Consider the following 27,338-nt stretch of genomic DNA (forward strand, 5'->3'; position numbering starts at 1 on the left):
AAAATTGTGCTCCATTTGTGTACAACGAATCAAAGAGCATTCTGCTGTCATGTATAACTGATTAGAACAAATAAATAAAAAAATAAATTAAAAAAATAAGGGAATTAGCTCACAAAGGAGCCTCTGGCTCAGGGGTTCTGGGTTCATCAGACACACAACTCCCTGCACTTTTTGGCCTCTTTGTTTCATGTCATTCTGTTCCTTAGGTCAAAATGACCAAATCAGTATATAACAAGTGTGAAATGTTGGCCCAAAATAGTTAAAATGCCATAAGCTCATTTCCTACTATTGATTTTTCCAATACCTAGATAATAAAATGCAAGTTTCCATGCTTTATGACACATGATCTGCTCAGAAATATAGCTTAATAAATAATCATAAACCAAGTATATTTAAATATTTGGCAGCAAAAGTCAATGCAATACTCCAAAAGACAAGTTTTTTAAAGCCGTTACACTAAGCTGTAAGGCAAACATCCCCAAATCTCTTGTCCATATTGCCAGTCTCTGAAACATTTAAACATTCTCCTCTCCGTACTTCCGTTTTCCCTTAGTCAACAACTGACCGCTTCTCTCTGTTTAAAATGCTTCCTTCAAGACACCTTTCCCACACCTAGGCTGGAGCAGCTTCTGGTATACATGCTCTCATAGCACATTTCTTCTTATCAATTGTCTGCATTTGTGATGGCCACTGGCATTTGTCTGACTAATGGCTTTATGCCCCATTCAGCTGAAGCTCCACAGGTGCAGGGGCTTGCTCAGTTACCAGGTGTCTAACTCAGCACCTGGCCCAGTGAGGGAGTCTGTTCCCTGAATGCATCTTACATTGACGCAGAGTGTGATTACGCACAATCACGGAATCCAGAAGATCCATTACAGTGTCAGAAGCTGAGATACCAAAGGATTTCATTCCTTTGACCAATGATATAAGATTAACTCATTAAATTTATGTGAAAGCCTGTGGTTTCAGTGGGGACAGACAGTGAACGCTGCATTCAGAGCAGGGAGACATTTACTTATACACACGTATGCTTAGTTTTCATAGCACTTTGAAAGTAATGAAATTTGTTTCACTGCTTTGGAAAAACTCTGGATGGAGCCTTTTTGACCACATGAGAACAACTCTGTCTTTCACACTATCATATATATTTTTCCTAATGTAGGCCAAATAACGACCTCAGACAGGTGGATTGTCTATCCTGACAGAACACTTTTGGGATAAGAATAATGAAAAGTTCAGTTTTCATCAGCAAAGTTCTATTAGGGATAGTTTGACTTTTTCTCCTTGTCTCATGACTATTATTCAATTGGCTGTTCTCTTGTCAACTTCAAATTAAGGGTAACAATGGGAAATATGTATCAAGTATATTAATAGGTAGTGATAAGGGCTATGATCAAGGTAGACCAGGGAGAGTAGTATGCATATCTTTAGGAGTCAGGAAACAGCAGGAGCAGCCTGGGGGTCTGTCTGGACTGGGGGTTCAGTAGGTGTTTATTCACACCATACAATAGAGTCCCAGTGTGAGCTGCTGGAGGAAGAAAGTTTCAAGATTCAAGAGGAAAACAACAACAAAAATTTAAAAAAAAAAAAAATGAAAACCATCACTACCAAAAAATCCCATGGCAAGAATAAGGTTAAAAATTAAAACAAAAAACCAAACATGTTTTTTAAAACACCTTGAAAACATTTGCCATGTTTTCAAATTAGAAAAAAATAGTCTAATTATAATGTTCAAGGATTTTGAATATGAATTCCGAAAGTTCAGACTTGAAATAACAGCAGCCCCCCTCTGCTCAAAGGGAAGCTGAGAGGTCAAAAACTAAAGTAAAGAGGTGTGTGTGAGGACTTGGGGTCAATGGCAAAGCAGGTAGCCCACTCCCCTCCCCCATTTCAGTAAAGGTTTTATTCCAGTCTTTAATCACACTGCTTTCTTGCCATGGTTTTTAATGGTAAGGCAATTTAATGTAACATCATTTAATAAGGGTACATTTCTTGTTTCTCAGTGTCTCCTATTTACCCATGGAAATATTTGAAATAGTTAAAACACCTAAGATTATTTGGAGTCGTGACTGACTTTGGTAATATCTGAGCACACTCTGGGTCTGGTGCAGGGGATTCACCTCTGGGTCTGGTGCAGGGGATTCACTTCTGTTTCTTCTCAAGGTAGATCCAGATGCTTCACTCGCATACTGTACGTGACATAGGTTTATAAGAAGCACTTGGCCAGATTGTTGAAGGATCCTTAGAGGCGTGGGGTGAGCTGGGTGTCATGCCCACACTACCTGTGATAGAGACTCAAGACCGAATAGGAGGCTTGCCAGGGACTGAGGGGCAAAGGACCTCAGAAACGTGCTGCTGTGTTCATTGCACTAAGAGAAAAATGTCCAGGGAGGGGTCTTGGGAAGGAAGGGTCAGCAGACCCTTGAAGTAGCTGAATGTCGGGACCCAAATTTAGGTATCGGTCAGCTCCAGAAGATTCAGTAAAAGCCAGGCTATTTGTAGCTGTAAGATTAATTTTAAAATAGTTTTAAAAGACGAGAGAGAGAAAGAGAAAGAGAGAGAGAGAGAGAGAGAGAGAGAGAGAGAGACTGACTGACTTAAAAATTTTCCTAATTGTTTTCCTATATCTGTATTTTTTTTTCTATTATGTCCAGCATATGCACGACCGGGCAGTGTTACTTTAAAGAGTTTATCACCTATAGCATGTCCTTGTAAGCAATAGTTCTCATAAGATACCACAGCCTCTGTACAGCTAAAGTAAAAAAAGAAAATTATTTTTTTTCTAAGGATTATCATATTCCACTTGAAAAATAAGATGTGGAATGATTCAAGGAGGGCAAGATCATGTATCTAAAACAATCTTGTTTACAATGTAACATATATAGGATATTCAAGCCCTCTCTCACTTTCTTGTTAATACATCGTTTCATTCCAAACACCTCACCTCCAGAAAAAAATTTTCCCCAGCTGGGGTCTGTTCCTTTCTTTAATTATCAACTGGCTGAAAAAGACATGGGATATTGAACTGAATTTTCTAGTGCAGTTGGAAATCTGTTACCACATTTGTCCATTTTTGTTTTTCAGAATGCTAATACAAATATTTATACATCAATTGTAACCCTTTTGTGCATGAAGAGTTGATAATATTTATTGACAAAAAATGAATTTTGAAGGTGCTACTCAAGGTGAAGTTGATGAGTAAAAGTGAGATAATAATAGACTCCTTAAAGCTGAGCACCCCACTGTAGGAGGAGTAAGATGACAAATACTCATCTGTCAATCCCTCAGCCATCCCTCACCCACATGTCTGAGCACAGAAAAGCCAAAAGACATGGTGGTCAGATCTGAGGGGTTACAATACCTGGCTCACGGGGAGCTTAACTTTATTATCTGGTGAGCAGGTACAGCATTTTACCAACTGGACAGCTCAGTGTCCAGCTTGGCTAGTGCCACTGGAGAAGTAGAAGCTAAGTGTTACCCCAAAAGAGGACATTCCGTTTCTGATTGGGAAGAGCCGGCCACTGATGAAGAAGGGGAAGATGGGTGCAGAGGAGGCGTGTAAGGGAAAACATGCAGGAGAACCTAAGAATGCGGGGAACAGAGGCAGCTCCCAAGGCTCTGGGGGAAGCCATGGTTGGGGGTGAGAGGACAAGTCCACCCACAGTTCCAAGGTGTAAGTCAGGAAAGAGACTGGGTGTCAGTCACGGGAGCCCCATGTGGACTTTTTTGGGATGTTCCTCTAAAGCCCTGCTAGAAAGGACAAGTGAGGGGCCTGGAGCCCGTGATCCCAACCAGTTCTCAGAAGGCCTCGTGTTCCCCAGCTGGGGTCAGTAATGTACCACGCAGGTCCCTGCAGGAAGCAGGTGGCCTCCAGCTGGGTAGCTTAGGAGTTAATAAAGGGACAGTTTACACAGGTGTGGGCAAGGTGTGGACAGGCATCTTAGCACTCTGGGGCCAGTGGCCTTGCAGGCCCAACACCCCTCTGCCTAAAGAGAAAAGGGGAGAGGTCAGTTAGGACCCTGAGGGAGACCTGCCCCTGGTGGGAGCTGTGGCCCAGACTGGAGGACCCAGTGAGCCCACTGGGGCCAAGCAGATCTGCCTGAAACCCCTGGCCTCACTCCTCCACGGCGACACCTGCTGGTGCTGAACTCTAAGGAGCCAGAAGTCGGAATTGGTATCTACGATGTGCTTATTCACAGGTAGTTTGTACCCCATCCCGCAGTAGCCTGTGCACTAACAGCTGGGGACTGCCTGTTCTGGAGGAAGCGCAGGAAGGAGCAAAGTGCAGCAAAATATAGAGAAACATCTTTTGATGCCTTAGAAGGAAAGGAAGGGCTGCGTAGCTGCCTCTGGGTTAATGTAGCTGCCTCCAGGTTAATGAGATGGCTCAACAGTTAACCCTTGTCAGGGAACACCAAGTTCCACTTTTTATCAACACCTTTGGCCATTCACTAATTCTCCCCACTGTTTTATTCCAAATGCCTTAATTGAAGGTACCACGCAGGCACACGCCAGGGAAGGGGGACGCAAGGACGAACAGGGCAGTCTGTCTCTGAGATAGAAGAAGGCAGGAGAGGCTGGTGCGGAGTCAGTCCCAGCACAGAGGCGGGGCACAGAACAGAGGTGTGCATAGGGTCTCATGGGAGCACATCAGAGGGCACTTGGGATAAACTGGGGCAGAGGAAGCGGGGAAGCTTCCTGGAGCAGATATTGTCTGAACTGAATTCTCAGGGACAAGAGCAGGAAGGTTGATCGAAACCAAACCAAACCAAACCAGAAGAGAAACAAAGCTGAGGGAGAGGGTTGAGATGCATTCTGGGAACCATGAGCAGAATCCAAGGAGAGGCCAGTCCCAGGGACCTGCGGCCTTCATGCAAGCTGGACTCTGATGCTTTGTAATGCAATGAAAGGCAACATTTGAAGGCATATGACCCCTTTTGTTTTAGCACAAGAATTTAACAATTTAAAGCCTACATCTGATTTTAAAGTACACAGCAGTTCTGAATGTTTTAACTAATTTTAACTAAATATGGTGTGCTGAGTGTCATATATTTACTCCTTATGTACTAGATCACATAGGACTGTGTGGACTTTCTCTGATTTGGCCTATCATTTGTGGGGTAAGGATGCTGTCCTTTCTGAAGCTGGTTGGTTTTGGGTAAGTTATTTAACCTAAGTGAGCTTCAGGTTTCTCCCCTCTAGAGTTGTTATGCTTACCAACAGGGTGACGTTGACATGTATGGCCATGCAGGTTGTTGACTGCACAAGGGCACTTGGCCAAGGTGGTGAGGGGAGCTGAAATCCAACCTGAATTCACTAGTCAAGCCATACACCCCAGAGTGCCCTACATCTAACATAAATAAAGGTACATAAAAGTGGCATGAAGGTTCACAGTAGCTTTGCTTAACCAAGACCTGATCATAGTAAGGATCAATAACCAGCAGCTACCAACATCATAATTATGCTAAACAAAAATGATTATCATCATCCTTTTATTGTGATGATGTATAGATGGTTTTAGAAATAGCACATCCCCATTGCTTTAGGATAGGAAACTCCTTCCTTCCTCTAATTAAGAGTGTAATGGGACCTATAAAAAAGTGTTAGGGATAGGGAACAAAGTCAGAGTGAGAAAGGGAGTCCTTTTAAGGTTCAAAGCCTGATGCTTTAATGAAAATGCACTTCAGGATCACAAAATGAAGGTGAACTATAGCTTTGGAGAAACTGATTCACTTGCTCATTAGGACTGCTATTCTCGGGTCAACTCCATAATGGACTGGCTGCCCTGGGAGCATTCCCCACGTTGTGTGTGGTTGCTCCCTTTTGTTTCTGGGCCACCCCTGGTCCTTGTGCTAAGCTAGAAAAGTGACAGGAGACAGTACTCTCCAGCCAGACTCAAATTCCTTATCTTGTGTACTTTTCGGCATTTGCCAATTTTGTCTCCAAAACATTGCATTGCGTACCCTATACTTGAGACTCTCATGAGTTTAATTTATACTTGAAATTTAAATAGTCTTTCTTGATTTTTAAAGGTATATGCCTTCAAAAGTAGTCATATTTTGGAAGAAAATACATAAACTCCAAATGCTTACTTTTTAAGTTAGAGATGAGAAAAAATATGTAATATACCACCTTCTGAAATCACGGCTTCTGGGAATTATGGCTCCTACCCAGTCCATAGGGGATTTCTTTGTATGTATTGAGAGTCTCAAATTTACTCCCATCCCTTTCCCTGGTTTTACTGATTTTGCATGTCTGTGGTGCACACGCCAGTTCTAATAAAGCAGAGGGTGGGCTTACAGAGGTGCATGCGAGCACAGAGGCCAGGGAGCCACATCTAGTAGACCGCATGTCTGTGGCTTTTGAAGTCACTTAGGACCACAAGAGCTGGTGTGTTTCTTATAAATACCCCACGGGATTTTAGAGGCCATGTTTCCTCGTCAGCCATGTGAACAAGGAGGCATGAGAGCATGGATTTTGTAAGGCCCCACAAGATCCTTTGGGGACCAAACAGGACAGAGAAGGTAGGCCCTACAGCATCCCTTAGAGGGTGCGGGTGTGTGCCACTTGCTCAATGGTTAAATCAAACAGCATGCTTTCAGGGCTTCTCTGACCATGAGCTGAGTACTGAGCAGAACTACCACTTTATACGCCATCAAAGCTGCTTCCCAAGCTGTGCTCTGAGAACCACCTCTGTCACAATTGTCCACTGACTTGTTAAAGGCACACTTCCAAGCATTATCCCAAAGCCACTGAATCCAAATTCGGGGTGGGGTGAGGGGCCTATTTTTAATTGACTATTTCTTCCACCAAATAGTAAGTTCTATGAAGTGGTCTCTCCTGAGTTTTTAACAAGGTCCCCAGGTGATTCTTTGTAGTCCAAGAACTTCTAGGAGATTATTAGCATCCTCGTGATAGATGACAGTGGCAGGTCCTCTAACACACAGAAGAGTAAAACTGAAAAACCAACAGCAGAAAGAAATTTGTGTGGCCTTTCCATGAAATAAAAGGATAGCACAGAAGTGCAAGATCATATTCATAGTCTTGGCTTCCTTCTGCTGAGAAGATTCTAGAGAAAAGGCTCAGATCATTGTTTGAATAATTTGATTTTATTGTCTTGTCAGTGAGACAAAATTCTAAGGGTGCTTCCAAGAAGATGACCTGTTTGGTAGTTCTGAGGGGCATGTGTGGTCACCTTTGTGCCTTTATGACCCGAAGAAGATTGGCCTAAAATTCCAAGTGATGACTAATAGGGACCAATGGGAGAAGATCAGGAAGGTAGAACTGAAGGGAGATAGATGATCATTCATTTTAGGATAAAATTTTAATATGAGTTTCACATATTCTGTGTTGGTCTCACTTAATAAGATCTCATGGACAGATACCACTGGTACACCTGGCCATAGGACTTTGGATGGTTTGAAACACTGAACACTTGCCCGTGCACTGACATTACAGAGCTTGCTGGGTGCTGGGAAAAAGAGATCCCATCTGCTCACGCCTTGGTGACCAGGAGAATTTGGGTTGTGCAAGTTGAGCACACGTCAACCACTGTCCCAGCTGTCTCTGCAGCCCTGGGATTCTAGAACACTTTACGGAGTTACCTGCAGGGCCTTTGTGGAGTTCCTAACACAAACTCCATCTGCCGTCTTCAGCACTTGGCCCCCAAACCTTTTGGCAGTGAGTAGGAGTTTACAAGTCTTGCTTTAGGAGCTTCAGTGAGATGTCTTACATACACACCCATGCATATGTATTTACATGTGCATGTGCATGTGAACACACATATGTACATTTTTAATATATATCTATAAATACTTCATGCATTCTGTTAAATAAGATGATCTACTTATCACAATACCTTTGAAAGAACTTGTCTTGGAAGATTGTTTACACAATGAATATATTTTGCAGGAAAGAGACACTGCAAATATCATTGTATGAAGGTCTACCCTTTTTCTCCTAAAATGAATCTGCTGTGAGTTCATCAACTTGTTTTTTTGACTAAGAAAAATTTTACTACTGAAAATCTTCCAAAATTACATACAAGAGGAAGTGAGGGGAAAGGGAAAAAAAAAACAAGGGGGAGAAATGAATTACAGTAGATGGGGTAGAGAGAGAAGAGGGGAGGGGGGATAGTAGAGGATAGGAAAGGCAGCAGAATACAACAGACACTAGTATGGCAATATGTAAATCAGTGGATGTGTAACCGATGTGATTCTGCAATCTGTATACGGGGTAAAAATGGGAGTTCATAACCCACTTGAATCAAAGTGTGAAATATGATATGTCAAGAACTATGTAATGTTTTGAACAACTAACAATAAAAATTAAAAAAAAAAAAAAAGAAAATCTTCCAAGATACAAACTTTGGTGATTCATTTATTTGGTAAATGTTTTCTGAGCATCTTTTGTGTACTAGGGATTGAGAATGGGTGCATGAGGAGGAACCACTTCATAGAACTTATTGTTCAGTGGAAGAAATAGGCTCACCCATGATGAGCAACAGGATGGCAGCCGTAACCAGTGTTACTGTGGGGAATGTTAGCCAGGGTTGCAGAGGCTTCTCTGAAAAACCATTGAGTGTATTCAAAAGAGCCTTGGGTATCAGTTTTCAGAATAATCACAATTTTTAATTTACTTATAAATATTTTAGGAATGAAGCTTTGTTTTCACTTACAAACTCGCCTGTTGAAAAGATTCAGTGGTGCTTTTTAGCAAACACATAGAACGAAGTCACCAAACATCTCAGGATGGTGGTCTTATCCTGCCTAGGATTTCATCCCTCATCTTCTCAGAATCTAATGGTAAAGATCATCATCTCCCCACTTCCTCAATTTCTCCCACCCAAGAGAAGCCTCCCATGGACTCCTCACCACACTCAGGGGCTTCACCTCTGCTTCTTCTCCACTGACTGCCTTATTTCTCATCTCTTCCTTATGTCAGAACTGTCTTTCTCTCCACTCCTTTGCTTCCTTCTCCCCTGAACAGCCTCTAATCCATTACCTCTGTGTGGTCTCTGATGGCTACAGGACACCCATCAGTGCACACAGTCAGTCCTCATGATACTGTCCTCTGAGCAGCATTCAATCCTGTTCACTGAGTCCTCCTTTAAAACCTTCTCATCTTTCAGTTTGTGGGACACAGCACTTCCTGCTCCTCCAGCCCTCTAGACACTCCTTCTCGGCCTCCTGTTCAGTTGTTTCCTGGGGAATTTTCTCCTCTCCATTCTGAACTCTCCCTAACCAGGCTTTGCTGGTTCTACAGTTCAGTAACCACTTCTGAGAGCCATTTCCAAACGCACACAGGCTGCTTCTCAGAACTCTAGGTTTTCACCTCCCACTATCTACACAATGTCAGGCACCTCAAACTGAGTTCATTTAAATTAAAATTCACTACTGTCCCCCGCCCCCATGCTTGTTTTTCTTCCAGGATTCCCTAAACTCGGTAAACAAAACTGAGTAGTTGGTCCGGCTGCACCAGGCTGAGACCCACTGTCCTGTCACCCTGTCCAGTCCACCACCGCAATATTGAGGATCCATTTTCTCAGTTGTGATCAAGTCTGTGTGCCTCTCTCCACAGCCCTAGTATGAGATGTCCTCACCTCTTACCTAAAATAACAGCAATAGCCCCTTATAGAACGACTCCGGCCCCTTCCAGTCTGCCTCTCACACAGTGGCCAGGATGATCTCTTCAAAGCAGAAATCAATAGTGACATCTGTTGCCTGACATCTCACATAGCTTCCTATGCTCTTAGCTCAGAGACTGCCCTTTCAGGATCTTACATGGACTGGTCTCTGCTGCTCAGCTTGGTCTGGACCTTGTGCTCCACTTTGCTGGGGAGAAGTCCTCCCCATTCCGCACACTCACTATGCCATTTCTGGCCACCAGGCTTCTGTGTCTGTGCTTTCTCCTGGACCCTCCTTCTGCCCTCTTCACCTGCTTAACTGGACCTTAGCCCTCCGATTACAGCTCAAATCCACTGCTTCAGGGAAGCACTTCCCAAGGATACATTTCTGTGCTGGTGATTCGTTTGTGGATAATCAGTGTGACTAGTGCCTCGTGGCAACTGAGACTTACCACGTGCTTTCTCCTTCATCAGGATGAGACTGTTGACCAACATGCAAAGGCAGACGGAGTTGGAAAGTGGTGTCAGCTGAAACAGGGAGGTTCACCTAGAGGGTGCTGGGTCACTGGGCTTGGCTTGTCTCCCACCCAGGCTCACCAGTTACCAGCAAGTCTGTAAGGGGCTCTGTGCACACGTGTGTAGGAGGCATTTGAATACGACACAGCAGTTGGGCTTGCCTAACCTTCTGAAGTCTTGTACACAGCAACTTTTCTTCCTACAAAAGGCTTATTTTCCAAAAGTTCTATTTCAAAGCTTCAATTCGGTTAGGTTCCTTTTTTCTTTGTTTCTGAGTTGGGCTCTCACCATTTTGCCCAGGCTGGTCTTAAACTCCTGGGCTTAAGTGATTTTCCTGCCTCAGCCTCCCTAACAGTTGGGACCACAGGAGCACACCACAGTGCACACTTTTTGGGGGGCAGGGATAATCAGGGATTGAAGCCAGGGGTGCTTAACCACTGAGCAACATCCTCAGCCCTTTGTGTATTTTATTTAGAGACAGGATCTCATTAAATTGCTTAGGCTCTCCCTAAATTGCTGAAGCTGGTTTTGAACTCACTATCCTCCTGCCTTAGCCTCCTGAGCTACTGGGATTACAGGCGTGCACACTTTTTGTTAGCTTATAAAAATTTTTGATAGAGTGTTAAATTTCCTTAAGTTAGACTTTAAGATGGCATTTCAAAACAAATCCTGTTTTTCCCATAGTTGTCTTATCACTGACATGATTAACAAATTCATTATCCATTTGCCGAGTGCTTATTAAGCACTACCGTGTGCCAGGCCACACAAAGATGAGTACGTGGCTCTTCCTCTTACGGTTACTGTCTAGTAGGAGACTAAGGGCAGACAGCATGCCCTGTACAGTGCAGAAGTGGGCAGGGGACAGGAAGGACAGAGGGGAGAGGAGTTTCTTTTGCTCTGGGAGAGTGTGTGTGTGTGTGTGTGTGTGTGCAGGTGTGTGTGTGTGCATGTGAGAGAGCAAGTGAGCAAGAGAATGAGAGCATATGGGAGATTTAACAGGGAGAGGAAGGCCCAGGACACAGAAACCTGGAGCAGGAAGATGGAGTGGAGGATGGGGGAAAGGAGAAAAGTTTCATATCTGAGTTGGTTAATTAAGTATGGATTTGATTTGTCATGGATATGCCAAAGTATCTTTGAACAAGCTGGGGCTGTCTTATGTGATCAGCATATCTTCAGTAGTTCTGACAGAATGCAGATGTGGACACACACAGTTATGTGTGACAGGCCTGGCCCCGTTTTTGGCACTCTAGCAACATTTAGCACAAAGGACTGTTTTAGCCCGCGTGGCAGGAGGAAAGACCAAAGACAAACCGAGCCGTTGCATACATCCCAAATGGGGTTCCTTTCATAACTTTTAAAAGCCTATGAGAGTTGGCATTGACACTAAATGGCGAAATGGATACTGATGGACTCTTAAGCTATTGGTGGCATTAGGAGTTGGGTTCTCGGATCTCGTTCGGCCCATTTTGTCGTGGACATTTGAAGCAGAAAGTCCAGTCACCAGCGAGAGGGAGATCAGTCAAAGGAGAGCCATGGCTGTAGGTACCAGTTGTTTCTAGTGTCTGAGGAAAGTCTCCTTACAGAGGAGGCTTGTTTCATACTGATTTCATTCCAAAACCATCTCTGTTTTTCCGTGTGATATAATTAACACCACGTTCTTATGACACAAATATTTGAACTCAGTTCTGTAGAGGAATCATGATAGAAGGTCGTCTGAAAAGAATTTGCCCATTTTCTTTTAGAACTGGAGGAGACCTCCCACTGACAATCACTTTCAAATTCTCAATGTCTAGTGATTCAGAGTGATCCCGCTGGGGACAGCCCAGATTTATAGAGGGGAATATGACTGCCAAAACTCTAGGCTGTTTTCTGTGGGACGTAAGAACAAAGGCATCCCACGTGTCTTGAGAAGCAAGAGTGAAAGTCATGACCTAGTTCTTCCTCCTACTTTTAAAACATGGGACTGAATAGAGAGCCAGATGTGTCCCAGGACAGTCCACTGACTAACTCTTACCGTTACACATCCTGTGCAGTTCCAGGACACAGGGGCAGCTGGTCAAGGGGACTGTATGGTTTTCCAGAAACAAGTGCTGTTCTGTTAAGTCCACTTGCTCAATCTCTGCATAAACCCCACCAGTAAGTCTTCCAGGATTACGGAGTTATTTCTGCGATTTTAAAAAATTCTACTCTGTACTTTAAAAAAGTGGTTATCAAAACTGAATCAACAATTGGAGGAACTGAAAACAGTTTCTGCAATACTTATTTAGTGCATGTAATAATCTCCCCCACACTACCATACCAAAGTTCTTGCTCTTCTTATAAAATGTCACCCAGGAGAAGACGATTTCTAAAATATTAGACATCCTCTGAGTTTTCTCAATATATTATAACATTAAGGAATGATTATTATTGCAATTTTTTAACTTTTATGCCTTTAACTTAGACTTGCCTTAGAGGTTGACATTGTGGGTTCTGGAATCAGCCTGTCTGGATTAAAATCTTGGTTCTACAACTGGGTAGATGTGTGACCTTGGAGAAATTGCTTAATTTGGGTTTTCTCATTTGTAAAACAGAGTAAATAATGGTCACAAAAATTACAAAAATGTATGTGAAACCTAGTATATAGTCGTTAGAATGATAAATGCTAGCAATTATAATCATTCCTGGACCTCTATGATAACTCTAGCATTTTGTTTCCTCTGGCTTAATATACACTTAATTGAATAAAAATATTGATCATTAAATATTAAACTCCAGGGAATTTCCATGTGTTGGTGTAGAAGTCAGTGGGGAGGTGGTGAGAATTTACCCATAGAGGGGACATGTGGGTTGACTGATGTGCTTTCTGAAGGACGCCATGGCTTAGTCTACATGTTGTAAGAAACATTTTACATTTCAGGACATCTTTCCTGATGTCTAGATGCCTAATTGCATCAAATATTCTCCTCATTTAAGGAAGTGCTGGCCAGCATTTTGAAAAATATTGGAAAACTGAGTATGTGAGAACAATTATTCTGTCATTGGTTGGTCCCCTTAAAGAATACCAAAAATCCAGTTGATTCAGGCTTTTGAATTAGAGTCTGATCCTACTTCCTTAGACTGCTTCTCCCCGAGGCTGGCAGGGGCCCTAGCCTTGGTAGAGATACTAGTGGAGCCCAGAGCCGTGCACCTGCATCGTGGACACAACAGAATCGGGCACCAAGACAGGCAGGGGAGCAGCCCTTTGGTTTCATGTGGCTCCTTCTCTCAAGGAGGAAATAGCACTGACCTCCACTCTCCAGGTTCAGAATGCCTGGCATGTGAGTGGTGCTGTATTTGGCATAGTTCACCCAGAATCACAATCCTGAAGCATCACATGTGAACATTCAAGACATGTTTGACTTTGCCATTTCTAAATATTATACATCTGTTCACTCACTCAACAAATATTTATTCCATGGTGACAACTCACAAAAGATTATGCTAGATTTTCTCATGTCCATCTTTGGATTCTGGCTGAATTAGAATCCCTTTCAGGGCAGAGATGTGGTACCTTATTCATACTCCTATCCCAAGGGTCAGCCTGTAGAAGATGCCCAACCAGTGCAGCAAGCATGTGCTGCGTTAAAGTGGGGTGCAAGTGCTGAGCTGGCTGTGCATGGCAAATAATAAGAGGTTCACTCCTATGGCCTCAGCATCTTTAAACTTGGAACTTAAGCAGAATGTGGATGCTTAATACTACCTCTATGAGTATGCTTGGCAGCAGCCTCATGTTAGAACTTTCACTTAAATTAAATATATGATTTACATGCTTAGATAAAAATAAGAGATGAAATCAACAGCCTATATATACTCTTCAGGGGGTCTAGGCTTTTTGGTGAAAATAACAGCTTAAAATAGTATTTCTCTCCAACTCAAAGACCCTTTCATGTAGCAAAAGGAAATGAGCAAAGAAATCCATATATACTCAAGTTTTCAGGGCCAAACATTTTGATTCAATATGTTCTGTTATAAAATATTTGGCCTTGTTTGAATTTTTATTGCTATATGTTCTCAGTCTCTATTTAGCGGAGAGAAATTGATAAGAGATAAGGAAGAGCAAATGTGTGAAGTGTGCTTTCCAAGAGCATGGCCGTGAACTTGAGAAAACACACACTACAGGAGCGCTTTGTGCTTCCAAGTTTCAGCCCCTTTTCTGAGGCCTCCTTTAGCCGGATGCGATTAAATACTTGTTGACCAAAGACTCAGCTTCCTCTGAGGGAGCCCTCTCGGGGCTCTTGGGCCACCTACAATGGCACTTCACTTTACCGTGTCTCAGAGAAAGTTTCTTTCATGCTCTTTTTTCACATGTGAAATAGCGTCTGATTAGAAAGTTTTATAAGGAGGCATTCAATTCCCCAATTCCTTACTTGCTTGAATTAACTTTTTAAAAAATTGGGGTGTTCACTGTGGCATGGGCTGGATCCAGTGTCTGCAATCAGCCAGCAATCTGTGCCTCAAAGGGGCTGGCGTCCTCACTGCCGCTCTTCATCTGTACCTTTTTCGTGGGGTAATGCATTTTAATTGGTGCCTCTCTGTGAGTGCCTTACGTCTCCATCTGGCCATATGAACACACTTTTCTGATTCAGCCTCAACATCTTGGCAGTGACAAGAGAATAGACTTGCCACAATGGGGAATCTTCAAGATGCACAGAATCCTGCAGTTAAAGGATCCGTACAGGTGGCATAACCGGTAGCTTTCTGGAGGGTCCTCGTGTTCTGCGGCATTTCAGTGCTGCTCCCTTGGTCTCAATTGCAGTTCCTGAGCTGTGCCAGCATTGTGAACTCTCCTCTCAGAAGGGAAATTAGTCATGAAGTGTTCCACTTCCAAGGACAGCAAGATTTTTTAGCATAGGCTTATGATCAACCTCTTTCCAGTGGTCACATCGGGTCAAGTTTAACCAGGAGGGAGAATGGCAAAATGCTTAAGATCATGGGTTCTGGATTCAGACTGAGTTCAAATACTTTGTGACCATGGACAGTTGCCAACCTCTCTGTGCCTCAGTTTCCCCACAGATAACATCAGTACTTACCTCATAAGATTGTTGTGTTGATGAAATGATGGTGTGTAGCACAGGGCTTTGATCATATTCACTAATGATTATTATTTTTATGAAAGGTCAGTAGACCAAATTCCTTGGGCAGCAGAAAACAAAGAGGAAGGGTAAATAACCAGACGTGGGTTATTCCAAATAATCCCTCACTCTTCCAATATTCTGCTGTTTACACAGTCAGTCATCAAGCTGCCCTGGAAGGGGTCACTCTAGATAAGCTGTGTGCACACTCACTGATTGTACTTCTATGACTCTCGGGAACACATCCCCACAGGTGCTTGTTTTTCTCTAACCCTCAGGACTGTGAGTTGAAATGAAGGATGCTCTCAGGGATAAATGGCTGACACTTCCTCCCCCCTCCCTTTCTTCCCTTCCTCCCTTCCTCCGTTCCTCTCCTTCCTCCCTGCACTGGGGATGGAACCCAGGGCCTTAACACTAGCTAGATAAGCACTTTACCACTCAGCCCCAGCCCAAGCCCTGGTCCCGGCCCTGGCCCCGGCCCTAGCCTGATGCTGCTCTCAAAACCACAGAGGGGTAAGGCATTGTTTCTGGTGCTCACTTCTGGTCTGCACTTCTCTCCTCCCAACATCTTCCCTTTCCTCAAGGCCACTTTGGTGAGATGCTTTTCTCAGCATGAAGCAGGGATCAGGCACAACTGCATTCTTACAAATTGGGACGTTTAGGCGGAGGAAAGCCAACCAGGCAGCAGGGCTAGTAGACCCAGTGAGCCCAAGGGACCCAGGGTTCTGGGTGCAGGTGGGGCCTCTCACCGCTGGCTCGTTCGGGGTTGTTGCACATGAAGCACTGCCACGCTCCGGCCGCTTCACTGAAGCCAAACACGTCAAAGAACCGCACCTCCTCCAGATGGAGCTGTACCTGGTCCAGGTCCTGTTGCAGGAACACAGAGCACAAAGAATACAGGTGACCTGCTGCTACACGGCATCCTGAGACAGGGAAAGGGGACATGCAATCAGCATAGCCAATGCTCAGTCTCTGTGCTAGGGACCAAGAGGGGCATTGGCAAGGCTGCTGTTGGCCAGTGGTGGACGGAACAGTCAGCTCAGACTCCGCCATGGGAGAGCTCTCAGGTGCAGAGAGGGAACAGGCCTGGGGGCTGGGTGTCAGAACCTGGAGTGGCCCAGAATTCTCTGCATCCAGGAGCAGCTCCAGAATTTCTAAAAAGGAGGGACATCCAAGTGGCAGTGTCGTTGAAGGAAATGTTGTTGAATGACTTCTTTTTTATTTACATTTTATATAAAATAGTGCATGATAGTATTCTCATAAATATTGTTTTTGCAAGGCTGCCTTTGCAGGGGCTGATGGAAAATCTGGGGATGGACCTAATCGTTAGCCCTGGGCCCCAGCACTCTCTTACTCTCATGGCTTATCTTAAAAGCATATGTAAATTTGCATTCTATACCATAAGATCACTCTATTGGTTTTAATGGAAAATTATGTCTTGTTATTTATCAGTAAATCAGTTAACGGTTTTCCTCTAATGGTGGAGTAGAATTTGATGCACCAGAGGATCGTCCTGTTTTGGGGCTCTGTGGCGCCCTGCCAATGTGCTCCTGTTGAAGAGGCTGAGGAGAATTTCCATTAGACTGTAATGGATGGAGAACTATTAGCCTAACCAAATTAAATTGCTCTACTGTCTTCCTAAGGCCTTGCTATTATGGGATACTAGTCTCTTTTTCCCACCGTGGCCAGGGCTGCATGCTTCAAAGGTTGCTCCTCCTCAGAGGGATATTGATGTTCTCCCTGGCCGTGCATGAGCCCAGTGCACTTCTGTGTTTGTCTTGGCTTGAGCTGGGCTTTCTCCTCCTCCCCTGTGGCCCGCACATTCTCCTCTCTCCACCTATGGTAACAAATTCTTCATTTCCCCAGAGCTGGGCAATGTAGATGGTATTTGCTTGTCCTGGTCTAAGTAGAGATCAGCTATCTGGATTCTGTCCAAAGCTCCTGATTTCCACCTCCTGATTTCTTGACACAGGTGATATAGAACACCATGAGATTCTTGAGAGCAGAATGTGCCTACTGGTTCCCAGTTTCATCCTCCAACTCTAGTCTGGCACCAGGAATGGAGTAACATCACTGGTTTGCAGGCCCAGGGCAAAGTCTATTTCCCAGTGAACTATAGGAGAGGCGTTATGGAATGTAAGAGGAATTCTTCTCAGAGAATGTTCTCACTAGAATATAAGCACGAGGAGGACAGGGATTTTGTCTATTGTGTTGGCCACCGTGACCTCAGCACCTGGAGAGCTTGTCACATGGCAAGCCCCAAGTGAATGCCAGGGTAATGAGAGGCAGACTGGGACTGGAATGGATCCTTTCCAGAATTCTCTGTGAAGGCCGCTACTGCTTGTGTTCTGGGACTGGACGTTTTGGAGGCTCAATGTGCTGAGTATTTGGGGTTGCTAATATTTCATGGTTCTTATAGGCATTCCGACAGGCACTGTATATATAGGAATGTCGTTTTAACAAGAGCGATTTAGAATGTGTTCACTGGAAAAAAGGAGACTTTCTTTTTTTTTAAATAAAAGAATGTTCCACAAGATAAAGACTAAAGAAGCACCTGGGAGTTTTGTAGGTTTCAAAGGATGAAATCCATATTAAAATTTATGGGGAAAAAGCAGATGTTCATAAATATCAGTTTCAAAACTGCTAACTCTCTGAAGTCTGTGCTTGGCCATTGGCATGCATATCGCTTCTCTGTTTCTCACACAATTAAGGATCAATTTTTCATTCACCACAAATACTACTAGCAAACAAAGTGCTTAAAATAATACTTTGGGGTTCTTCTATTTTTCCTGTTCTGAGACCAGGAAAGTCCCAGGTTGTTGCCTATAATCCACATTTGTCTTGGCAAAAAGTTACTTACAAAGTTTAAGACAGATGGTAAGTTACGTCCCCGCATTCAAGTTCTGAAGCCCAAAGCAGGCTTAACTCTTCAGAGGATTCAGGTGTTCTACAAAGGGAACTGAGGGAAGAAGATGAATGGTAATCCTCTGAACTACTGAGGTCGGCAACAAGAGCCAACGTTAAACAGAGACAGGAGAAATATGTGCAATTTCAAATATTTGTGGAAGATCAAAGTAAGACAAATCACACAACAAGCAAAGACAAACCAGTGATAGCTGAGTTTGGGGGTTTTGACTACTTAAATGTACTTGAGTACATTTTGAGTACCATTTGTCTTTCTCACACTTCTGGGTCCTGTAGCTTTCCTGGGCCTTGCCCAAGAATTGTTACATGGCCTTCTATTTCTTGATATTTAAAGATAAGAGAACTAAAATTGAGTTAGAGAATTACGAATGTCCTTTAAGACAACTAGACTCCAGAAGAGTGATAAAAAAATTCACCTCCAACTCTAAGTCATCCTCTGAGTACTTCAGTTCTGATGGGATTATGGCAGAGGGAGCCTTGGGTGACTCCCCAGTAATTTCCACCTCCTGGGATTCCTCCATCTGTATGATCCCCTCCCCTGTGTGTTGGCAGGTTCTGCCACTCGCTTCTAACCAAGAATAAGCAAAGGTGATGGGCTGTCATCTATCACACTATCACACACACATACCCAAGCATGGTTGTGGTCCTGCTAGCTCACTCATGCATGGGGAGACTCCTGCTGGTTCTGAAGAAGCAAGTTGCCATATTATAAGCTTCAGGGAACTATGGCAAGCTTCTGATAGCTAGTAAGAAATCAAGTCCTGTTAGGTACAATATGGCATATGCCTATAATCCCAGTGGTTTGGGGGGCTGAGGCAGGAGGATTGTGAGTTCAGAGCCAGCTTCAGCAACTTAGTGAGACCCTGTTCCTAAATAAAACATAAAAAATGTCTGGGGATGTGGCTCAGCAATAAAGTGATCCTGAGTTCAATCCCTGGCACCCCCCCCCCCCAAAAAAAAAGATATAATAATCATAGGAAGCATGCACTAAGAAGGATTTTCCTGACAAACATCACTTAATTCAAAAAGATAAAAAGTCACTGAAGAGAAAATGATGTTTTAAAGTGAATGGCTGGTTAGATGAGTTTTTTCCTCCAATTTTAGGAGAAAGTCATTAACAAGAACAGGAATTTGGAAAACTATATAAGTCTCTTGCAGAGCTTTTTAGGGAAGAAATGAACCAGTCAACTTGGAAAGTGGAGGGGATATTTTCAACATTGTTCTGCTGGACACGACAGTGTGAATCCCCACAGTGACTCCTAAGAAAGTGTGCAGTGGCCTCTGGGTCTCTCAGTGTGGCCCACATGCTGCCTGGGGGACTCCAGAGATCAGCAAAAGCAGGCATCTGCAAGAACAGTGGGTTCTGGCACATTCCTACTGGCCTAAAGCTATTTGGACAACATGGAAAACACAGGCTTTCCTCCTGAGTTCCGCATGCCTCTGGGTAACAGTTGCACCAACTCCAGACACAGTTCATGCATACCTTAAGAAGTACAAATCCAAAACCGAAACCCTAGCATTTCCACATAACAACAAGGACTCTCTGTCTTTGTAGTTATTTCTAGTGCACACACTTTAATTGTATGGAGTCCAGGGGACACAGTGGCAACTCAAATGGATATTGTTCTGCATGGTATAGACATAGTGTCTTGTAGGCAACTTGGTGTATTGAATGGATAACTTGGCAAAAGAGACTTTGAAGCACATCTGTTCTATAATTTAATCTTCTTACACACTTCAACTTCTGAAAAATAGTATTGAATTCAGTTGATAACACTTAGTACTTATTGCACTTGGTGTCGGAAAAGATGATACAGAGCCAAAGAGACACTGTCCTGCACTCCAAGGAAGGGAGAGGGCCCTTGGGTTGGTGCAGTTTTCCTCACAGAGCAGGGCTGGAATAGGCTTTCATCTGAATGTGGTGATGGTTATGAAGCTGCTTCTAGTTGGACTCACGGCCCTCAACTAGATTATATCTGCTTGGCATGGAAACTGGTTTCTATCTTATTTTGTAACTTCTGAAACTAGAATAGCATTTTGCCAATAGAGGTATTCAACAAAGTGTTATGAACTCTTACTGATTGAGGCCTATAGATCTCATCTCTATATCAATTATGGCAATTAGGGTTTCTATTTTCATTTCTATTCAATTATGACCATTAAGTTTTTCAAAATATTTATTTTTGATTTTTCTTAAGAGATGGGGTTTTGTTACATTGCCTAGTTTGCCCTCAAACTCCTGGGCTCAAGCCATCCTCCTGTCTCAGCCTCCCAAACTGCTGGGATTACAGGCATGTGCCATCACACCCAGTGGCACCTGCATGTTATACTAGCTCCCCAAGTGGTTCTGATGTACTGAGGGAAATTCCCCCCAGTCCTGTGGAGGAGAGGTGTGGATGCTGACCAGGTCTATCAGGTGGTATTTGAGGCATTTTTCAGCTTCCATGTGCATATTCTCATACTCTCCCACGATATTTGGTTTCATAAGACAAAATACAATATATGGTCTGGTCACAAGAACACTATTTTTATTCTTAAAAAATTAGAGATGTTATTATTCCAAGTTGTGCAATATGGAAGGAAGATGTGAGATGTGATGACTGTTGGGCTTAGTTTGAAATTTGGCAGAGGCTGTGGAGGGAGGGGGCAATAGGCAGGAGGCAGATGCTAAGCAGAGGCGGCACAGGAGCCAACAAGGACACGGGAATCAATATGTTTCAGTCTTCAACATGGATGTCACATGTGTGCCATGTGCCATAGACTCTTACTTTTCTATCCTGGATGAGTAAGGAGCTCTAGGTGTACATGACTGTGTAATCCCCATCTGTCCAACTGTAGATCACCACCAGACTCGCTGTTCTTTCTATCCTTCCAGACCTGGGAACTGAATCCCTTCCTGGCAGTTCTGACCATGGGCCCTGGCTCCCAGTGGCTGGAAGAAAGCATTCATATTTGACTCACATCAGACAGAAGTTCTGAATGATACTTTCATGTAAGAACTAACAAACACAGGAGGGTACAATTGAATATTTGATGTGGTTCAAAAAGTCAAATTTTTACACTCTCCTAAGAGAATGTTGGCAGATAACACAACAAGAAGTTAAATATAGAAAAGCAAATCTAGAGTATGGCTCTATTAGAAAATACAGTGGCAACCTGAGTGATGTTATCTAACAAGATTTGTCCATATTTGATATACCCACAATTAATTTGTTTTCAAGAAATCCAATTTATTTTAAACTTAAGCCCATTAAAACTAGCAAAATATTTTTATCAATATGAAAGCCAGGGCAGAAGTCTTTGAAAATAGTCAAAATGTCAAGAAAACTGGCATTTTTACAGTGGTGTCAGCATTAGAATTTTTGGCAATAAGGATGAGTGTTTATATGTTCTCCTTTCATATTGGGAAACAAAGAATTGACATGATTTTTCTAACTGGTGATTTCCATCTACAGATATGCAGTGAGCAGCTACTGTGGATACAGAATGACTTTTTGGAATGGTCTACCTCTTCTCCCTTGGAAACCAGGAGGCTGGGGACAAGGTCTTTCTCTTGTCCTTTTAATTTTTCCCCTGTGCCCTGATACCACTCATGCCCACCTCCTCTTTAGGCAGATGATCCTCGACTTACTATGGGGTTACTTGTTCATGAGCCATGGTAAATTGATAAAGCATCACTAGCTGAAGATACGTTTAAAACACCCAACCCCCTGAACATAAGCAGCAGTTCACAGCAGAGTCACATGTGTCCCCTGTGGATGTTCACCCTGGTCTTGGGGCTACTGGGGCTACTCAGCAACCCACGAGCATCATCCACAACCACTAGAGATGACATTTGAAGAAGGGCGTCTATTGAATGTGTACTGCTTTCATGACATCTTCAAGTCGAAAAATTGTGAAACCATTGTGCATTGGGCCATCTGCATGGTTGCTCACCTTTTGGTTTGATGTCTTGGAACAGGCATGTGTTCTTGAAAAAGAGCAGTGTCAGGTATTATTTTTTGTTTTTACACAGGACGTCAGGCCCTGGGCCTCATTCTGTTTCTTGTTTCCCTCAAGAGTTCACTGGTGCTGTGAGTGAGTCCTAGTGCACGCTCACATCCACCCCACCTCATCCAGCCGTTTCCTTGGCTGTGGCCACCACAGGGCCTCCACCTTTGCTCCCACGCCAACTGTGCAACAAGGCACATCATCACGTGTCACCCTCTAGTGAGTGAGGGTTTCCAGGATGGTCACTCCACAGTGAAATTGCTGGGTCACAGGGTATCAGTGTGGGACTGTAGAGAAGGTACTTTTGTGTTTCTATGCAGTTAGGGCTTTCTGGATAAATTTTACTGAAACCTGGGAGCTGGGCTAAAAGAGCAAAGTGTAGTAGTGAATTTATGTCTGGCAGGAAAGCGAGAGACAACCTTGAGAGGTTTATTTTCCCAGAGGCATGTGTGCATGTCAAGGCGAGGCCCTGGGTCCTGGAGGTGTCCTGGTGGGCAAGCTGGAGACATTGGTCTTATCTTCTTCCTGGAGAGAATCATTCACCTTCCAAAGGGTGAAAGTAAGAGCCAGAGCCCTTCCCTGGAGCTAAGTTTCCCCCCACCCTCCTTCCAGTAGATGAGGAGGAAGGGGGCTCTCCCTCCTCTATGTGAAGTCCCTAATAAGAACCTCAGAGTTCCTAGTGTGTGGAGACTGCTTCTAGGCTAAGCACAGAGGCAAAGGGAACTGGCAAGCTTATTTGCTGTAAGAAAGTATTAATCTACTTTGCCCCAGAAACACTGTTTGCACGAAATGTTAAAAATTAACCCTATGTGTATCTTTAACTTCACTAGGTCCTTCCAGATGCCTTCCAGAATGAATGCCCAGTTTATATTCCCACCAGCACAGCACAATTTCTTTTTCCACATCACAACAGTAAGACTTTCTAAGCTCTGAATTTTCTAGAAGAATTATCATCTCAGATCTTTCCTCAGGTCTGAATTAGGCCAGACTTTTACAGACCAACTTTTGCATTGGGTGCTTGTAAGAGTCTCTAGTGACTTCTTAAATGATTGCTTGTTAAATCATGGGAAAAACTAACCGGGCTTCTATAGAAGTCATTGTAATTTTCTTTGTCTTCATTGTCCTTTTCTGAAATATTCCAGCTACTGGGAATCAGACCAGCATTGTTAGATGCAGTTATTTTAATCCTCTAACACACGTCAACATTTGGTCAGACTCTAGTCTTGTTTTAAGAACTATCATTTTGTTGCTGTGTTTTCTACTTGAAGTAGTGGAAGAGGAGAAAATGGACTCTGTCTTGGATTTGGAGAGAAAGCATGGCTCCCCATGATGCTGGAATATTAAATGTCTCCACTTAGCCATTCAACAGACTAAGATGCACTCTAAGTGCTGGTGAGAGAACAGTGAGAGAGGCAGATGTGGTCAGTAACTTAACTGCCCCTCAGCACAGAAATGGATCACTATAGTCTACTTACACAGTGGAAAATTTTACAGACGCTAAAATGAATGAGTAAGCTCTACATGTATACAGATATATCTGTATATTTTAAAAATATAATGTTTAGGGCAGACAGCACATTGCTAAAGATACATGCAACATGAAAATAGATCAGTAAAATTTTAGAACAATAATCCAAAAACACTCATGGAAATCGAACACACAAACCTCAGGAGAGTGTTTGTCTCAGTTTCTTTTTGTAAAGGGAGATAGTTGAAGCAAATATGGAAGAAATGGAAACTCACCTTCTAACTTGCGGTGGAAATGGGTTTCATATTTCTACACTCTGAATTTATGTGCTATTTCATAATTTAAGAAAGAGTAAAAGTGAGGCAGAGAGCAGAGACTGAGGAAGACAGGTAGGTGAGTGGGGCTTGTGTGGCACCCCTCAGGGCATCCATAGAAGGGTCTCTTGATGTCTCCAGGGGAGGCTGGTCTTGGTGGCTGGAGCATCTCGAGGACCACCTCTTTCTTGTGATTTTTGCACCTATCTTTGTCAGAGGGCTCCATGGTAAAGTTCTTTACCCTAGCTCTTCAACCATGGAGATGAAGAAATAGGTGTGAAAGAGTTTGAAATATGCTCTATTTTGTTTTAGAAAACAAAACAAATTTAAGGCATGCTGACACCAAGTTCTAAATTAGGGAACATTACAGAATTGGTTAAATGACAGAGGTGACACTTAAAAATAAGATTTTTTTCCCCCTGCCAAATGTGGGTTTTGGAGTCAGATGGGAGTTTGGTCCTTGCTGTTGCCATTCATTAGCACTTCTTGGGAAAAATAGCTCAGTTTCCAGTGTGTTTCTGAAACTGCAAAATGACTGTGCTCCCTAAACTCCAGCAAGTTGTAGCCACCATCATCAATTCATGGATAATTACGCTACTTTGTAAACTAGAGAAATAATAAAATGTGGCGAAAGTGAGGATGACTTGAAAAAGTAAGCCAAGAAGCCCCTTTTTTACGCTTATAAAATACAATGTCTTTTGCCCATTTAGCTTGATAAATGTATGTCAACGTTTCTGAAATGGATGACATGTTGAAAAAACACTGTGTTAGGTGTTAGGTGCCTGAGAAACATAGTTAGTTTTCTAAAAGAAAGGGACATGCTTCTCTGTCTCTTTTTGTTAGGCTGTTGTCAGACTTGGGAGGTAATGAGATGCAAACAGAAGGGTGTACTGCAACGGGGAGCATTTCAAAGGGAAGTAATGACATGCACATGCTTGATGGGGCCATAATGAGACGGACAAATAGAAACGCAACAGAAATGTGCATGGGCCGTGGTGTAACGAGATGCATAAATGGATGAGTGCAATGGACAAAGGCGCTGGGGGTGTAATGTGATTCATAAACGGGAGGGTGGAAAGGGCAGGTTATGACAAGAAGCGGAGAGAAAGCCTGCAACAGGATGCCCGGATGGAGGAGCTGCTCCTGCTCCGTGCGCAGGCTGAGAGAGTAATGAGGCCGATGGGACGGCCCTGAAGCGCACAGATGGAGGGGTGTGCTGAACCGGGAGGGAGGAGGGGATAATGACGGCATGAAAGGAAAGATTTGATATGATGAATAAAGAAACGGGCACAAAAAGATGTGAGGACTGAAAAGAGGTGCAGAAAAAAGAGATGTTGGTGAAGGGATGGAAATAACCGGGTGGCCCGCGCGGCTCTAATGAGGCGCCGAAATGAAAGGGTGCAGGGAGGGAGTAATTAGGCGCCCATGTGGGGTGGTAATGAGGGGCCCGGTTCTGGGAGCCATGGACCTTGGCATTTGGTTCTTACTGAGCAGCACAGAGAAGAACTCAGAGTGAGCCACAGACGCTTGGATCCAGAAGAGCGCACTGAAGCACGGCCGCGAGGTTCCCCAGCGCCCACTCGGTGGCCGCCATCTGTGGGGCGTTTGCTCTGTGCCAGGCGCTCTGTGGGTGTTTGCATCATCTGCTTTCGCCTCCCTAACAGCCCTGTGAGCGGGGGCACCAGGAGAAGCGCTGAGGCGAACCTGCAGAGCGTGTTGGTGGTGCAGATGGGGCTTGAGCCAAGTCAGTGGGCTCCAGGAACCTTTCTCTCTCTTCTGGTGCTTTTTAAGAGATGGCTACGGGACTGCTCCAGAACTACCAGGATCACTTGTCAAAGATGTAGAGTTGAAAACCCACCCCAGCAAGTACCATTTGCAAGACTTGCAGAAGCCTCAGGAACTGGCCGTTTTTAATTGATACGTATTAAACTCATTGTGATGCATACACTCGCTGTGGCCTATTCCTATATGCATCAAAGTGTAATTTGGTAAATTTCATTCCCAAAGCCCTCCGCCCCCTGGGCCCCTTCTCTACCATAATCGTCTCTCTTCTGCTTTCATGATACCCCCCGCCCCGCCGCCCCGCCTCTCCTTTCAGGTTCCACAAAGGAGAGAAATCATAGGATACTTTTCTTTCTGAGTTTCACTTATTTTGCTCAAAATTATGATCTCCAGTTCCATTCATTTTCCTGCAAATGACAACTTCATTCTTCTTTATGGCTGAGTAAAACTCCGTGGTTACCACATTCTTTTATCCATTTGTCTGTTGATGGACACAGAGGTTGGTTCCATATCCTGGCTACTGTGAATTTTCCTGTGATAAACATGGGCACATGTTTATATACACCCCTATAGTATATTGATTGACTTTAGATCTTTTGGATAAATACCAAGAAGTGTAAAGTTGGATCATATGGTAGCTCTTTTTGTACCTTTTAAAGGATCCTCCATAGAGATTTCCACAGTGGCTCTACTAACTTATATTCCTACCAGCAGTGTTTAAGAGTTCCTTTCCCCCTGTTTTCTCACCAGCATTTATTGATGTTTGTATACTTGATGGCTGCCATTCTGACTGAAGTGAGATAGGATTTTAGTGTGGTTTTTGATTTGCATTTCCCTGATGTCTAAAGATGTTAAACATTTTTTCCACACAGTTGTTGACCATTTGTATTTCTTCTTTTGAGAAGTGTTTATTCAGTTAATTTGCCCATTTATTGTTTGGGTTATTTTTTTTAGTGTTGAGTTTTTTTTTTTTTTAGTTTCTTATTCTGGATATTAAGCCTCTGTCAAAAGAACAGCAGCTGGCAAAAATTTTATCCCATTCTGTAGGTTCTCTCTTCACATTCTTAATTTTTTTTTTTTTTTGCTGTGCAGAAGCTTTTTAAATTTGATGCCGTCCCATTTATTGATTCATACTCTTCTTTCCTGAGTTATAGGAGCTCTATTCAGGAAGTTTTTGTCTGCACCTATATGCTAAAGTGTTTTCCCTAACAGTTGCAAAGTTTATGGTCTTATATTTAGATCATTGATAAATTTTGAGTTGGCTTTTGTGCAGGGTGAGAGATAGGGATTTAGTTTAATTCTTCTGCATATGGATATCCAGTTTTCTCAGCACCACTTGTTAAGGAGGCTGTATTTTCTCTACCATGTTTTTGGCACCCTTGTCAAGTAGGAGGATGCAAAATCAACGTACAAAAATTTCTAGCTTTTCTATATACACCAATAATGAATCTGCAGAGAAAGAAATTAGGAAAATAGTTCCATTTACAATAGCTTCATAAAAATCTTGGAATAAACCAAAGCAAGGAGGTAAAAGACTTCTACAATAAAAATTATAAAATACTGAAGAAAGAGATCAAAATAGATACTAGAAAGTGGAACGCCTCCCATGTTCATGGAAAGGCAGA

The 27,338-nt window shown here is 43.3% G+C and overlaps 1 protein-coding gene across 10 annotated transcripts in view; it reads right to left on the reverse strand.

The window, feature by feature from the left end:
- The window catches only part of Veph1 (ventricular zone expressed PH domain containing 1), a 256,719-nt gene that overhangs the window by 34,178 nt on the left and 195,203 nt on the right, over positions 1–27,338 (reverse strand). For 9 of the 10 annotated variants that reach the window (XM_048794148.1, XM_048794145.1, XM_048794142.1 and 6 more), the window contains one exon: positions 15,984–16,101. In XM_048794148.1, the coding sequence (XP_048650105.1) occupies positions 15,984–16,101 (118 nt within the window). Of the gene's footprint in view, positions 1–15,983; positions 16,102–20,651; positions 21,092–27,338 lie in introns of those variants that run through there. The other variant, XM_048794149.1, reaches the window with a different exon arrangement.

Source organism: Marmota marmota, unplaced genomic scaffold (assembly GCF_001458135.2).
Source record: "Marmota marmota marmota unplaced genomic scaffold, marMar, whole genome shotgun sequence".
Taxonomy (NCBI): domain Eukaryota; kingdom Metazoa; phylum Chordata; class Mammalia; order Rodentia; family Sciuridae; genus Marmota; species Marmota marmota.